General features: G+C 32.6%; 2 protein-coding genes across 5 annotated transcripts; one reads left to right on the top strand and one right to left on the bottom strand.

Annotated features, from left to right (window-relative positions):
• Window positions 1-3,010: 3,010 nt before the first annotated feature.
• On the top strand, window positions 3,011-6,377 carry LOC140890543 (uncharacterized). 4 transcript variants are annotated; one of them, XM_073298411.1, is made up of 14 exons: window positions 3,011-3,171; window positions 3,376-3,521; window positions 3,706-3,820; window positions 3,926-4,060; window positions 4,244-4,348; window positions 4,559-4,642; window positions 4,770-4,885; window positions 4,969-5,070; window positions 5,156-5,269; window positions 5,371-5,427; window positions 5,500-5,566; window positions 5,734-5,787; window positions 5,876-5,950; window positions 6,049-6,377. In XM_073298411.1, the coding sequence occupies exons 2-14, from the start codon at window positions 3,475-3,477 to the stop codon at window positions 6,211-6,213; spliced, it is 1,236 nt and encodes a 411-aa protein (XP_073154512.1). In that variant the 5' UTR covers window positions 3,011-3,171; window positions 3,376-3,474; the 3' UTR covers window positions 6,214-6,377. The 4 variants fall into 4 exon arrangements, with proteins under 4 accessions (XP_073154512.1, XP_073154511.1, XP_073154513.1 ...); XM_073298410.1 differs by having other exon boundaries at window positions 3,369-3,521; XM_073298412.1 differs by lacking the exon at window positions 3,011-3,171 and having other exon boundaries at window positions 3,198-3,521; window positions 3,709-3,820.
• A 403-nt stretch (window positions 6,378-6,780) lies between these two features.
• On the bottom strand, window positions 6,781-10,091 carry LOC140891497 (uncharacterized). The gene is made up of 9 exons (XM_073300015.1): window positions 9,074-10,091; window positions 8,869-8,924; window positions 8,693-8,775; window positions 8,369-8,447; window positions 8,054-8,164; window positions 7,417-7,526; window positions 7,191-7,274; window positions 7,031-7,068; window positions 6,781-6,958 (listed from the first exon to the last, which is right to left on the bottom strand). The coding sequence occupies exons 1-9, from the start codon at window positions 9,996-9,998 to the stop codon at window positions 6,888-6,890; spliced, it is 1,557 nt and encodes a 518-aa protein (XP_073156116.1). The 5' UTR covers window positions 9,999-10,091; the 3' UTR covers window positions 6,781-6,887.
• Window positions 10,092-12,234: the final 2,143 nt, after the last annotated feature.

Raw genomic sequence — 12,234 nt, 5'->3', positions numbered from 1 at the left:
TTATTTATTAGCAGAGTGATCTATTTTTTGCACTTGTTATTCTGTAGAAAAAAATCGTAAAAATACACCATATTTATTAAATGAAAATTTCCAACAAGATTATCTATATATTATGGGTTTGTTTGATGTGCAAAATTAGATTAATCCAATTTCGTCTTTTGTTTTAGTTTCAATTATAATTATTTATCTTATATCAAACATATTATTAATTATTTATCTCACATCAATCATATAATTAATACATAATCACAATATTACTCCACATATTTTCTTTTATTTATATTTATTAGTCCTTAAAAAATAAAAAAATTAAATTCTTGGTTTTATTTTAAATGCAATCATTCAAACCAAACATATTATTATTTATCAAGTAATATTTATAATATAATTCAAACATTTTAATGATCATACAATTTTTAAAAATATTTATAATATATATCAAACAAGCGAGCAAATAAGATTTCAGATTCGAAACTTTATTATAATAAATTTATTTTTGAACTGAAATTTTTTTATAACATTAAATTGATTCCCAAAATTCTCAAAACTCATATAAAACAGTTTGACGAGTTATTTTTATAAGATATATTTTTCCTCTCATCAATCAGTACATAAAAAAATGATATTTAATGTCAAAAATAATATTTTTAATTATAGATATAGAATGCGTTACTTGCTATGATCAACACAAAATTATACTAATAATCTTATCAATCTCATGTTTACTTATTTTTAGGGTCCATATTAACTCATAAAACATAACCTTATTTATCTAATTTAAACGTTAAACATTGATGATTAATCACAAATAAAAAAGTGTTATAAATAATCATTTTAACTAATTATCTTTCCAATTGAGAAAAATACTTTAATATCCTTTACATCCCAAAAAAACAACATATAAAAATCCCATTATAAAAAAATTAAAACACGAATAGAAATTTCAAATACTTTAATACATGTTTAATTTTTACATTTAATTTGATCTTAATATATGATAAAACATGAATAAAAACCTAATAATTTAATATATGCTTAATACATTTCATTGGATTTTATATTTATTCAGGGAATTTTTGTTGTCAATTTATTAATTTTTGTTTTAAAAAATAATATTTACATTCAATAATTTTGGTCAATTAAAATAATTTATATGTGGATTAATAATAATTTATATTTTTTAATAAAAAATCACAATCTCAATTTTACAAATATAAATTAAAAAATAAGATTATATATTACAAGCAAATAACAAAATTGTTAATCATAATTCGATCATAAAATCGATCAATCAAAGTAAGAGTCCGTTTCGTTACAGAAACCAACCAAGGAATTTTTTTTAAAAAAATTGTTTTTCTTAAAAACGTAAGTGTTTGGTTACACGACTAGAGGTGCAAACGAGCTAGGCTACTCATGAGCAACTCGTGAGTAGCTCGGTCAAAACTCGAGTAGCACGAGCTCGAGCTCGAGCTTCAAATATATGTGTTCGAATAGCTCGCGAGCTACTCGAAACACACATATATATAAAATATAATAAAAATATAAATATATATAAATATAATGTATATAATATTTTATTTATTTATTTATTCATATATTTTGTATTTATATATATATATATATATATATATATAATTTTCGAGCTCGAGCTCGAGCTATAGACGAGCTCAAGCTCGAGTACGAAACTAACTACTCAATCGAGCTCGAACTCGAGTAGTTAAATACGAGTCGAGCTCGAGCAATATGCTATTCGAGCTTGGCTCGGCACGATTGCACCCCTAGTTACAACAGTTGTTTAAAAAAAATATTTAGTTAAGTTCGAGTAAGTGTTTTTATTTTAAAGTCAAAAATTTTGGATTTTTGGCTTTTGCTTTTGTTTTTATTTAAAAAAAAATTATTTTTTGAACATTGATCCAAACGCTATAACCACTTATGATTTTTTTAAATAACAAAAATAATTTAAAAAGTTGGACTTACTTTTAAGTGCTTTTTTAAGTCAATAAATTTTGTATCCTAACCGAATCCAAATAAATTATTTTCTTATCCATTATTATTCAATATCCTATAAAATTAATTTAATAATCTCAATATTATTTATGTGTATATAATTAATCTCACTAAATAAACGTAATCACGTTGATACAAAGTAGCAATCCTGACTGCGGGAGCAGACCTTTTTGAGATTCATTCTTGCATTCAAGTCTAACTCTCCTTCCTGCCTTCCACTGAGTTAGATATGAGTCAGTCCTTCCTTACTGAGCTAACAACCCGTCTATTCCATCATCCTATGATGGAATAGAGTAAGGGTCTACCGAAAAAAAGCAGGACTCCCTTCCAACTTATCGGATTGAGAGTGACTTCTTCCGCTGTCTATGTTTTCATCGGTGTCGACATTTTATTCATCCATCGAAAAAAGAGTTTGTTCATCAGATGACGGTATTCGTATGGTTTTCAGTATGTCTCCAGATAGGGCCCCTACTAGTCCGGCTAGCTAGTGAGCGGTTCTTTAGGGGGCCAACTAGCAATCCTGTTACAGGCGGTAATGTATGTATTTCCACTTAAAAGAGTGAAAAACTCTGGTTTAAGGGAAAAGATGGACATATAAACTAAGCGAAAAGATAGCATACGAAGTAGTAACTTCTGTCGTTCAGGAACAAACACTTCGCCTAATTCTTAGGAATCCCGGCCCTCTTTTTCCCCACTAACTAATTGGCTTACGACCACTGAACAAACTTGGGTGAAGAATTTCAGCATATGATTGAGGACTGTCAGTTGTTCGATATTCCGATGTCTGGTAGTCGATTTACTTGGTCTACTAGACGACATATTCGATTCTACCCGACCGTTTTGCAAATAACTACTCCCAAATTTGACCACTCCACGTAATGCATGATAATTATCTTGTTAACGTACTTCTCAATTATTTATAATGTAACAATAAAATAAAATAAAATGATATAATATAATAATAAGTGTCCATTAATTTATGGAGAACCAAATCTAGAGTGGCTGAATTTCAACGGTGGGACCCGCTGAGGTTTTTGCTCGAAACAGAAGGAACATCAGACTTTTTTGTTCACCAACTCCTACGGCTACTCACCATTTTGTCCTATGCAGACCCGAAATTCATTGGAAAGAGGATTTAAATTTTGAGATTTCTCATCCAAAAAGGTTAATCACTTGATATCTCCAACGTTTTCAAAATTCCTATTTTGGTTCATTAAATCTTGGGTTTTGTTGAGCTGTCCAAGGAACCGTTTTTGATTTAGCAACGAGGATCAGATTTTCCTGATTTTGCGGTTGAATATATCAGGAGCTGGGATTGATTTTATTTTATTTTTTTTGCTTTAATTTTGAATTATTTTTAGGTTTCAGGTTGGATGAAATTACTGAAAATGAGCGCTTGATTCTCGAAGAAAAGGAGCCGTGATTCATACACTGAGTAGAAATTTCTTTCCCCGTCTTGCATCAAAGATGATGATTAATGCGAGTACTCCTAGGCGAAGGACCAATATTTCCAGGTAAAGAAGTTATACAGCAAGCAGGGTATAAAAAAAAATTTAAGTTTCGATTTGGCAGATAATTTATCCACGAAAAAGAAAAATGCCAGCATTGCATTTAAAAAATGCAGTGATTCCTTTTGGTCTACTCCTTTTATATGATATTTGGGTAATTGAGGAATAAGGTTTCTTGTCTTGGCTACAGCAGCTTCAGTATAAGAAGAACAAATGAAACAATGAGGTTGATTGTGATGACTTTTGTGGGGATTATATTTGGGTTTTTCCTGGGGGCATCTTTTCCAATGTTTTCATGGACAAAGGCAGGTGACTTGATTCTTGTTGTGATTGAATTCTTAAGGTCCTGGGAAGGAATCCTTACCATTTACCAAGACTATTCCGTTGCGTGACTTTGCATTTATTTTTAGGTGCATCTACCTTCGGGAATAGACATTACTGACATTGAGGAAAAGTACGCTGGTCTCTCGACACAGGCGTTGTTAAATGTTTGGTCTTTTCTCAAAGGCCATGGAGGCATTTCACACAAATCGAACTATGCCAAGGCAAGCATTTGTTTTTGAGAATTTCGCCCGCCCTTCTCCAGTCTCTACTGTAATCTTCTCTTAGAATTGTTAAGTTGGAGTATTAGAGTGAACCATAATAATAAAAGCTGTGAGGTGCAAACAGAGGATGAAGTTCATTTGCCAGTTTCCTCCAATAACTTATTTTATAGATACTTCACGCAGATTTGGGTCCCAACCAATCCTCGAGGTGCTGAAAGACTACCACCGGGAATCGTCGTCCTTGAGTCTGACTATTATATGCACAGATTGTATGGTAATCCTAGTGAGGTGTGTGAGCTTTGCCATAATTTCTCGCATATTCGTGTTATTTGCTTGAACAATAAAGAAAGAAGGGATGATGCGAACTCTTCTATGTTTCTTATAAAATAAATATCTCTCGGCATAAATGGCACGGGACAATTGTGAGGTTTTTACTCTTGTAAACTTACCATTCTTATAGTTTTCCAAGGTTCTGAATCCAAATATCTCTCATCCCAGGACTTAATCATAAAACCGAAGTATCTTATGACCTTTACTGTTGGCCTCGATCAGAAGAAAAACATTGATGCTGCAGTGAACAAGGTAACTGAAGATTTCGTGTTTTTCTCAATTTCAAGTATCATTTTCTTTTTTTCTCAAAAAAAAAAAGAAAGAAAAGTATCATTTTCTTTGTATCTGCGTGGTTTCTTTGATCGACAAAGTTGTACAGTTGACAGAAGACTTTACGATTTTGCTGTTTCATTATGATGGCCGGACAAGCGAATGGAGTGAATTTGAGTGGTCAAAACGAGCTATCCATGTGAGTGTCCAGAGGCAGGCTAAATGGTAAATATAAAGGAAGTTTCCGCGATATGTATGTGTACATAGTCTACGACAGACATTATATGGTTTACTCTACATCTTGCAAGGTGGTATGCCAAGCGCTTTTTACACCCTGACATTGTGGCTCCATATGATTATATTTTTATCTGGGATGAAGACTTGGGGTTGGAGAACTTTGATCCGGAAGAGTGAGTGGATAGTTGATATCCTTCTGTATCATCATATTTTAAAGCAAAACTATTTGCCAAAATCAATGGCCTGTGCAACTGACAGATACATAAGACTCGTGAAGAAGCATGGTCTTGATATTTCACAACCTGGTCTGTCCCCTGGTAGCGGAATGACATGGCAGATGACAAGGAAGAGAGAAGAAACCGAAGTTCACAAGTATGGATGCGTAGACTCATCTCTTAACATGTATCGATTGCTTTCTGTTCTGGGTAGTTGTAGTCAGAAACTACTAGGAGTCTAATCACTTGTATCCACAGAGATACAGAGGAAAGACCAGGCTGGTGTGAAGATCCTCATTTACCACCCTGCGCAGCGTATGTACATGAGCTTATCATTGTGATTAGTGCTGTAAAAAGTTCAAATCATAAGGGTGGGTTTTATTCCAGATTTGTTGAGATCATGGCACCAGTTTTTTCTCGTAAAGCATGGCGCTGCGTTTGGCACATGATCCAGGTATGAAATGTTTCTGCAGTTTTCTTTATTTCCAGTACGAGACAAGTTCTCCCCGTTGGAGGGAAACAAGAAAGAGGAAAGAAGCAAAGAACGACCAAAAGGTTAAAAATATTGAGTAGCTTTATTTGAGTGTGAAATATAAAATATGTATGGTGGCATTGGTACAGAATGACTTGGTCCATGGATGGGGGCTTGATTTTGCTCTCAGAAAATGTGTTGAGGTATGTGTTTAGTAACATATACTGAAATTCACTGCCATCTTTTCTCATAAAATAACAAACATGCATCTTTGATCCTTCCTGAGTACAGCCGGCTCATAAAAAAATAGGAGTCGTTGATGCCCAATGGATAGAGCACCAAAGCGTCCCTTCACTAGGAAATCAGGTACACAAGACATATCATCTGCAGAGATGAGACTCGCTATTTGTTGTTTGTTCGCTTGTTTGTTTGTTTTGTTAGTCCCAGTTATTTTCATTGTACAGGGAAAGGCAGAGAATGGGAAGGCAGCATGGGAAGGGGTTCGAGAGAGATGTAGAAATGAATGGACAATATTTCAAGATAGAATGTCGGATGCAGAAAAAAGGTATTACGAAGAGATGGGAATTGATCCACCCAACTCCACTACTCGGCAGAAGGAAGGCTTTTGATTCTCAACTCGTTTTTTTACACCTATTTTTCTTAAAATCTTATCATTCTTTTCCCGACAACTACAGTATTTAGATCCCAAATTCAAGCCATAATAGTCTATTTGTGAATAATTTCTTCTTTTTTTCGCCATGGAAACATTAAAATGTCGTAGAAATTGGTTCAATTGATTACGTCACGTCACATATTGAAATATTTTAAGTAATGATGTATGATACCTTTTAAAATTCTTTTGAAAAAACATAACATGATAAAAGATAATAATTTTGGAAATACAAAACATGTGACTTAAAAATTATTCTTGGGTATGTTAATTTTTGTCTTCGGAGGATAAAAATATTTTGTGAAAATACGACCAAATCATGCCAATTTTTTCTTTTAAAAAATAATAATAGAGATGCTATGTCCTTCACGTCAAGAATGAGAGGATATCAAAATTTCAAAACGACAGATTTAGCAATACAAGCACAAGATTGAGTGAACAAGTGGAGCATCCAATCCATGCGCTCGTAGATTGGTTTAATATATTTAGTTTTTCTCGAAAAAAAAAAATGGAGTAAATTAAAAAAAAAAATGGAGTAAATTAAAAAAAAAAGCATATTTATAGACAAGGGCGATAAAAATAGTACACTCTTGTTTCCACAATATATTCTATCTAGCCAAAGATTTCAAGAAACTATAAATACCCTTTTGTAATGGCTTCTTCCAACTCTTGAAATTCCCATGCACTGTCCGCCGAATATTCTCCTGACAGATACAAAGAATCAATTAGCCAAAAACAGAGCAAAATAGAGAATGATATCAAGTAAAGAACCTTACCAATGGAGTCTCTGCGCAAGGCAGTCAAGTGTGCACAGCTGCAAGAAGGAAAAAGTAACAGAAATTTGAGCTCCAATTTGATTCTAAACTTCTACAGATGAGGATCTACTCATATATTGAAAGCTAATAAGGTCAAAGAATGCTATTTTGTGCATACTACCTTCCCAGAGCCTTCCCAAAATCAGCACAAAGAGATCGAATATATGTTCCTTTTGAGCAAGTTACCCGGAAAACCACATTTTTCCTGAACTTATAACATATGCTTGTAAGCAAAGAGAATAAGCAGTTTTTGGGTGTAAGATGATGTTAAAACATGACAGGCATGAAAATAATGCACGGAATGATAATTTAATATGGGGAAAACAGAATGGAATCGATCGTGTAACCTATCTTCCAAGCTCCTTTCAACATCAAACTGGAAAATTGAAATCCTTCTTGGTGAAAGTTCGATACTTTCTCCTTTTCTTGCTTTCTCATACATCCTTTCTCCGCCAACCTACCACGTAGGGACCATATCAGATTAAAGCTTCCAAAATTATGGTATTCTTGGATTTTAGGCTATTGATACCAAAAAAAATGATAGTAATCTTAAAGGATGTGTGTTTGCTTCAGAGCAAGCATAGTTCATTCTTACATAATAATTATGTTTCAATTCTATGAGAAAATACAGAATGTTGTAACAAAAGAAACGAAAATACAGAATGTTATTAAAAGGATTTTTTTTTTCTGCATACATGCAAAGGAGGTATGTAAAGAATTCCTCGCTTCCAAAACAATTTCATAATGTTATTGACACATTGTTTTCAGGTTTCGAGCATAATCCTTGAGTTCTTTTAATATAGGTGGTCCAAGAACATGCATATTCCTCATGTTAAAACTTTTAGAATCACTTGTTGTCAAGCTATAGCACACAAAAATGCAACCAACAAAGCTATTATATAATCAACATAACTTATATAAAATCGTCATATATTATAGATTGTAATGCACATCACCTAAAAGATGTTGTGGAATACATCTTACTTTAATTGCGGAGAACATCGGAGGGACTTGCCAAATCTCTCCACAAAAGGATGCGGCACTTTTCTTTATGTCATCATCCTTGATGTGTTCCCAAGGCTCGCGTTGGATGACCTGATTGCTCATATATTTACACATTTCAAGACAAAAAACAAACTTCAAAGAAAAAGAAAGGAATAATATTTAATAATCTTCGCTGAGTAAAGAATAAAATGCGAAGTCCTGATATTTTTGTTCACTTGCACTAATTGGAAAATAGACACAGAAAAAAAAAAGATAAGAACTTGTGAAACATAAAACAGCAGATAATTAACACACCGGCGAATCAGCATCCCAAGTTGAAGTAGCTTCTCCTAAACGGAAGATTCCACTATATCCCTTTATCATGCCTTGGTATCTGTAAAAGTTAAATGTCGATATTTAAGAGAAATCACCTGTACATAGTCACTAAAAAAGAGTCTTCTCCTATCAACACAGTTTGCACTCAAGATTATATGAAATGTTTATTTAAGAGGAATCACCTGTACATAGTCACTAAAAAAGAGTCTTCTCCTATCAACACAGTTTGCACTCAAGATTATATGAAATGTTTATTTAAAAAACTAGAGAAGAAATCATCTTGATACTCATGCAGTTGTTCACCTTTCTACACACTTGGTAGCTTTACCAACGCATACAATCAATAAACCCGTAGCCATAGGATCTAGAGTTCCAGCATGCCCCACCTACCACAGGTAAACTTATTTGTGATGTTTCACGAGTTAAGAGCATGGTGAATAAATAACATATGAACTACTTGATAAAGACTAAAAAATCACCTTTTTCACTTGGACGAGGCGTCGAAGCTTTCCACAAACAGTAAATGAAGTCCACCCTGTTTACACTGATAATTTAGATTGAAAGTTTTCTTCTTTACGATTTTCCATGAAAATCAGCTTTTAACATGTAGCTAAACCAGATAACAATTTCCCAACTTCATAAGAACTTCAACATTTAAAGGATATCTGAGACACAAAATATCACCTTTAGGCTTGTTCACCAAAACCACAGTCCCATTTGGGCCATCCCATTTAGGCGGAAGACCAACACTTCTTGTTGAAAGAAATGGCTCTGGAATAGCTATATCTCTATCATTTTCATTGGGGAGTTTCTTCAAACACTTGAAGAAGTCCTCCACTTTCTTCTCTGTAACATCCTCAACCTTCACATCCTTTGCTTCCTTGTCGTTGTCCTCAAAAAACACCAACCCTCTATCATCCTCGTTGGCCGCTTCCACTTGTGATTTCGACTCCTTCTTCTTCTCCTTCTTTGGATTCGATTCTCCCGGCTGGAGAAACGCCTTATCGAAACACTGATCGGGAAAATACTTCTTCTCCAATTGATATACCATCTTGTAGTGCTTGTTTTTCTCCCATGGATAAGCAAACGCGTCATAAAAATACAACTCTTCTTCCCTTCTATGCAATGTCCGTAGCTCCACCACCTCTTGCTTCAATTCAATATAATCACTCTGATTACCCCGGTGTCCATTCTCCTCATCAGAATCCGATTCTCCGTACATCCTTTTCCTCCTCTTGTTATAATACTTCCTTTTAGCTTTGTCAATTGGAACCTCTCCTTTACCATCGCCATTATCGTGAGACAGCTTTTTATCAACCCATTCGTCGAAACCCATTTCTTGGTCAGGTTCCGAATCTTTCGGTATGGATTTCGGTGAATTGGGTTGACAGCGGCGAGTGGGATTCGGCGGAGGATTAGCTGGGCGGGAGATAATCATATCGTATTGCAGTGGGTACGGAGTGGCAGTGAGTGAGAAGAGCCGCGCGAAGGGTAGCTTCAATGGGCTTAGGAGAATGGAGCGAGGGCATAAAGAATACACGGGCTTCGGGCGGTGGAGATGCAAGAGGCGTAAATGTGCGCCGGCGAATAAGTGCGAGCATTTCGCCATTTTTACGTCTCTTGTTAAGCTATAAGCTAAGCTTACGCTTGCTTCTTACAACGCTTCTAGCCGGAGAGGAGCAGAGGACTGCATCCTTTTCATCAAAAGATAATCCTCCAAATTTGTTTGTTTGGTGATTTGCTATTATAAATATTCAATTTTGAGTTTTGATCCGTTAATTTTAATTATATTTTGGTTTGTGGTTTTTCGTTCTTTTTCATTTAAACAATCGAATCAATGATCAAATCGATTTAACTTAAAAAAAAATGATTCAACCGATTGAACTGTTTTAACTAAACGGTAAGATTTATATAATATGATATAATTAATAATATATTTTAAATTATAAAAACCTAAAAAATTTATATAAATATAAAAATATATATATTTATCTTAGTTTAAAAACTAAATAACTATATAAATATATTCAAAAAATTATAAACTCTAATATTAATAAATAATATTTTTAACGAGGAAAAAAATTTTATGCATACATAATAAAATATTAAATTAAGATTTTAAAATTTAAAAAAAAAACTAATTTTTCAACAAAAAAACGAAAAACTAATTTTTCGATTTTTGACCAGTTCTGTCGGTTTAATCGTTAAAACGGTTTTTGGGACTGTTTCGTATCAAATTAGTGACCGGTTCGGGTCGAACCGGTTGAACCGGTCGGTACAGTTCGGTTTTAAAAACATAACATTTAATTGTTGATGGCACAACAGACACATCATCATTTCTCGATGTCACTTAAGCAACTTTAGCTGTCACGTCACCATTTTCTGATTCTACGTCAACACTCTATGAAGAAAAAACTAAAAACCAATTATAACTTAACTTATAGGATCAAAACACAAAATGAGCAAACTTACTGGACAATTTTGACTATATTTTCTTTCATTAACTACATTTTAACCCTGGTGCTTTTAATTCTTTTGTTTTAAAATAATTTACCACACGCAACTCGAAATTTTGAGCATGCACTACTTTTCCTATTTGTTTGATAACTTTTTTTTTCCCTCAAAAGACTTATAAGTTATTTTTTAAAAAAATAAAATTATACATATGTTTTTATAAAAAAATTTATTTGGATATTTTACTTTTTTATAATTCTCATTTGTTTAATTAATTTCTCACCATATCATCTGCCTAGTTTTTGTACACAATTTATAATTTTTTTCTAAATTAAAATTAAAAATAATTTTTATTTTTTAATATATGTTTAACATTTATGATTTTAAATATATAATATATATATAATATATATATATATATATATATATATTAATATCACTATTTACATTACTTTCAGAATATTATATATTTTTTTGGTAATTTTGACAATAAAAAGATCTTGTAATACAAAATACATCAACATCTTTAGGCTGCATTTACTTATCTTGATAAATGAGAAATAACATTATTAATACTGACTAATCTTATGTTTAATTGCAAAATTAAAAATCATTATAAATCTTTAAGCTCGTTAATAATGAGATTTAAAAATGATTCTTAATCCTAAATTTTAGAAAAGATTATAAATCCGTACATTATGAAAAAGGAAAAAAAAATTCAATCCCAAATTTAATCAATCAAACTAAACATATTATTACTTTTCATAACCACTAATTTATATCCTGTCACGTTTTAATCTATCGTTACTTAATTTCATATTTCAAAATAAACGCGCCATAAGTTATTTAAAATGCATTCATTCAAATAATCAACTTATTTTTAAATTAAAACCTCACAACTTATAAACTAGTCAAACAAATTATAAGATCCTAATTCCGAGATGATCCTTGTGTCAATAACAACGCTTGGTTATGTGCTTCCAGCCTCCCACACGGTGTTGTTGACTTGTTGCCAAAAATATTTTTGCCTGTTTTTTGTTCTTTCATCTTTCTTTTTTTTTTTCACGTAGTATTGAAAGTGTTTTTTCATGAGTCAATTGAGAATAAATCCCTAAGCCCAAACCTAACTTTTTTTTAAATCCCTACAATAAAAATTCTTTCTTAAAACTCCCTAGGACCACCAAACTTGGTCAAATCCAATGTTTAATTCTTGTACCCAATTTATGCATTTATGTACTTCATTTATGCAATGTTTGTGCTCAATTATGGTATTTGAATCATCCGCAAAAATGGTATCAGAGCTTTAGGTTAAATATTCAGACTTAATATTATTCGTTAACTCATACTTTTCTTTGTTGAGGAGAAGATTTTTTACAAAAGATGACTTCAAA

This window comes from Henckelia pumila, chromosome 3 (assembly GCF_033568475.1).
Source record: "Henckelia pumila isolate YLH828 chromosome 3, ASM3356847v2, whole genome shotgun sequence".
NCBI lineage: Eukaryota > Viridiplantae > Streptophyta > Magnoliopsida > Lamiales > Gesneriaceae > Henckelia > Henckelia pumila.
This window is presented reverse-complemented; position numbering and strand designations above follow the sequence as displayed.

Coding starts and splice junctions, on each gene's coding strand:
- LOC140891497 (XM_073300015.1), bottom strand. CDS start 9,998: ATGGCGAAATGCTCGCACTTATTCGCCGGCGCACATTTACGCCTCTTG. Junction 8,776..8,868: donor GCCTCGTCCAAGTGAAAAAG/GTGATTTTTTAG, acceptor TACCTGTGGTAG/GTGGGGCATGCTGGAACTCT. Junction 7,275..7,416: donor GAAAGGAGCTTGGAAGATAG/GTTACACGATCG, acceptor TTATAAGTTCAG/GAAAAATGTGGTTTTCCGGG.
- LOC140890543 (XM_073298411.1), top strand. CDS start 3,475: ATGATGATTAATGCGAGTACTCCTAGGCGAAGGACCAATATTTCCAG. Junction 4,349..4,558: donor TGTATGGTAATCCTAGTGAG/GTGTGTGAGCTT, acceptor CTCTCATCCCAG/GACTTAATCATAAAACCGAA. Junction 5,428..5,499: donor CATTTACCACCCTGCGCAGC/GTATGTACATGA, acceptor GTTTTATTCCAG/ATTTGTTGAGATCATGGCAC.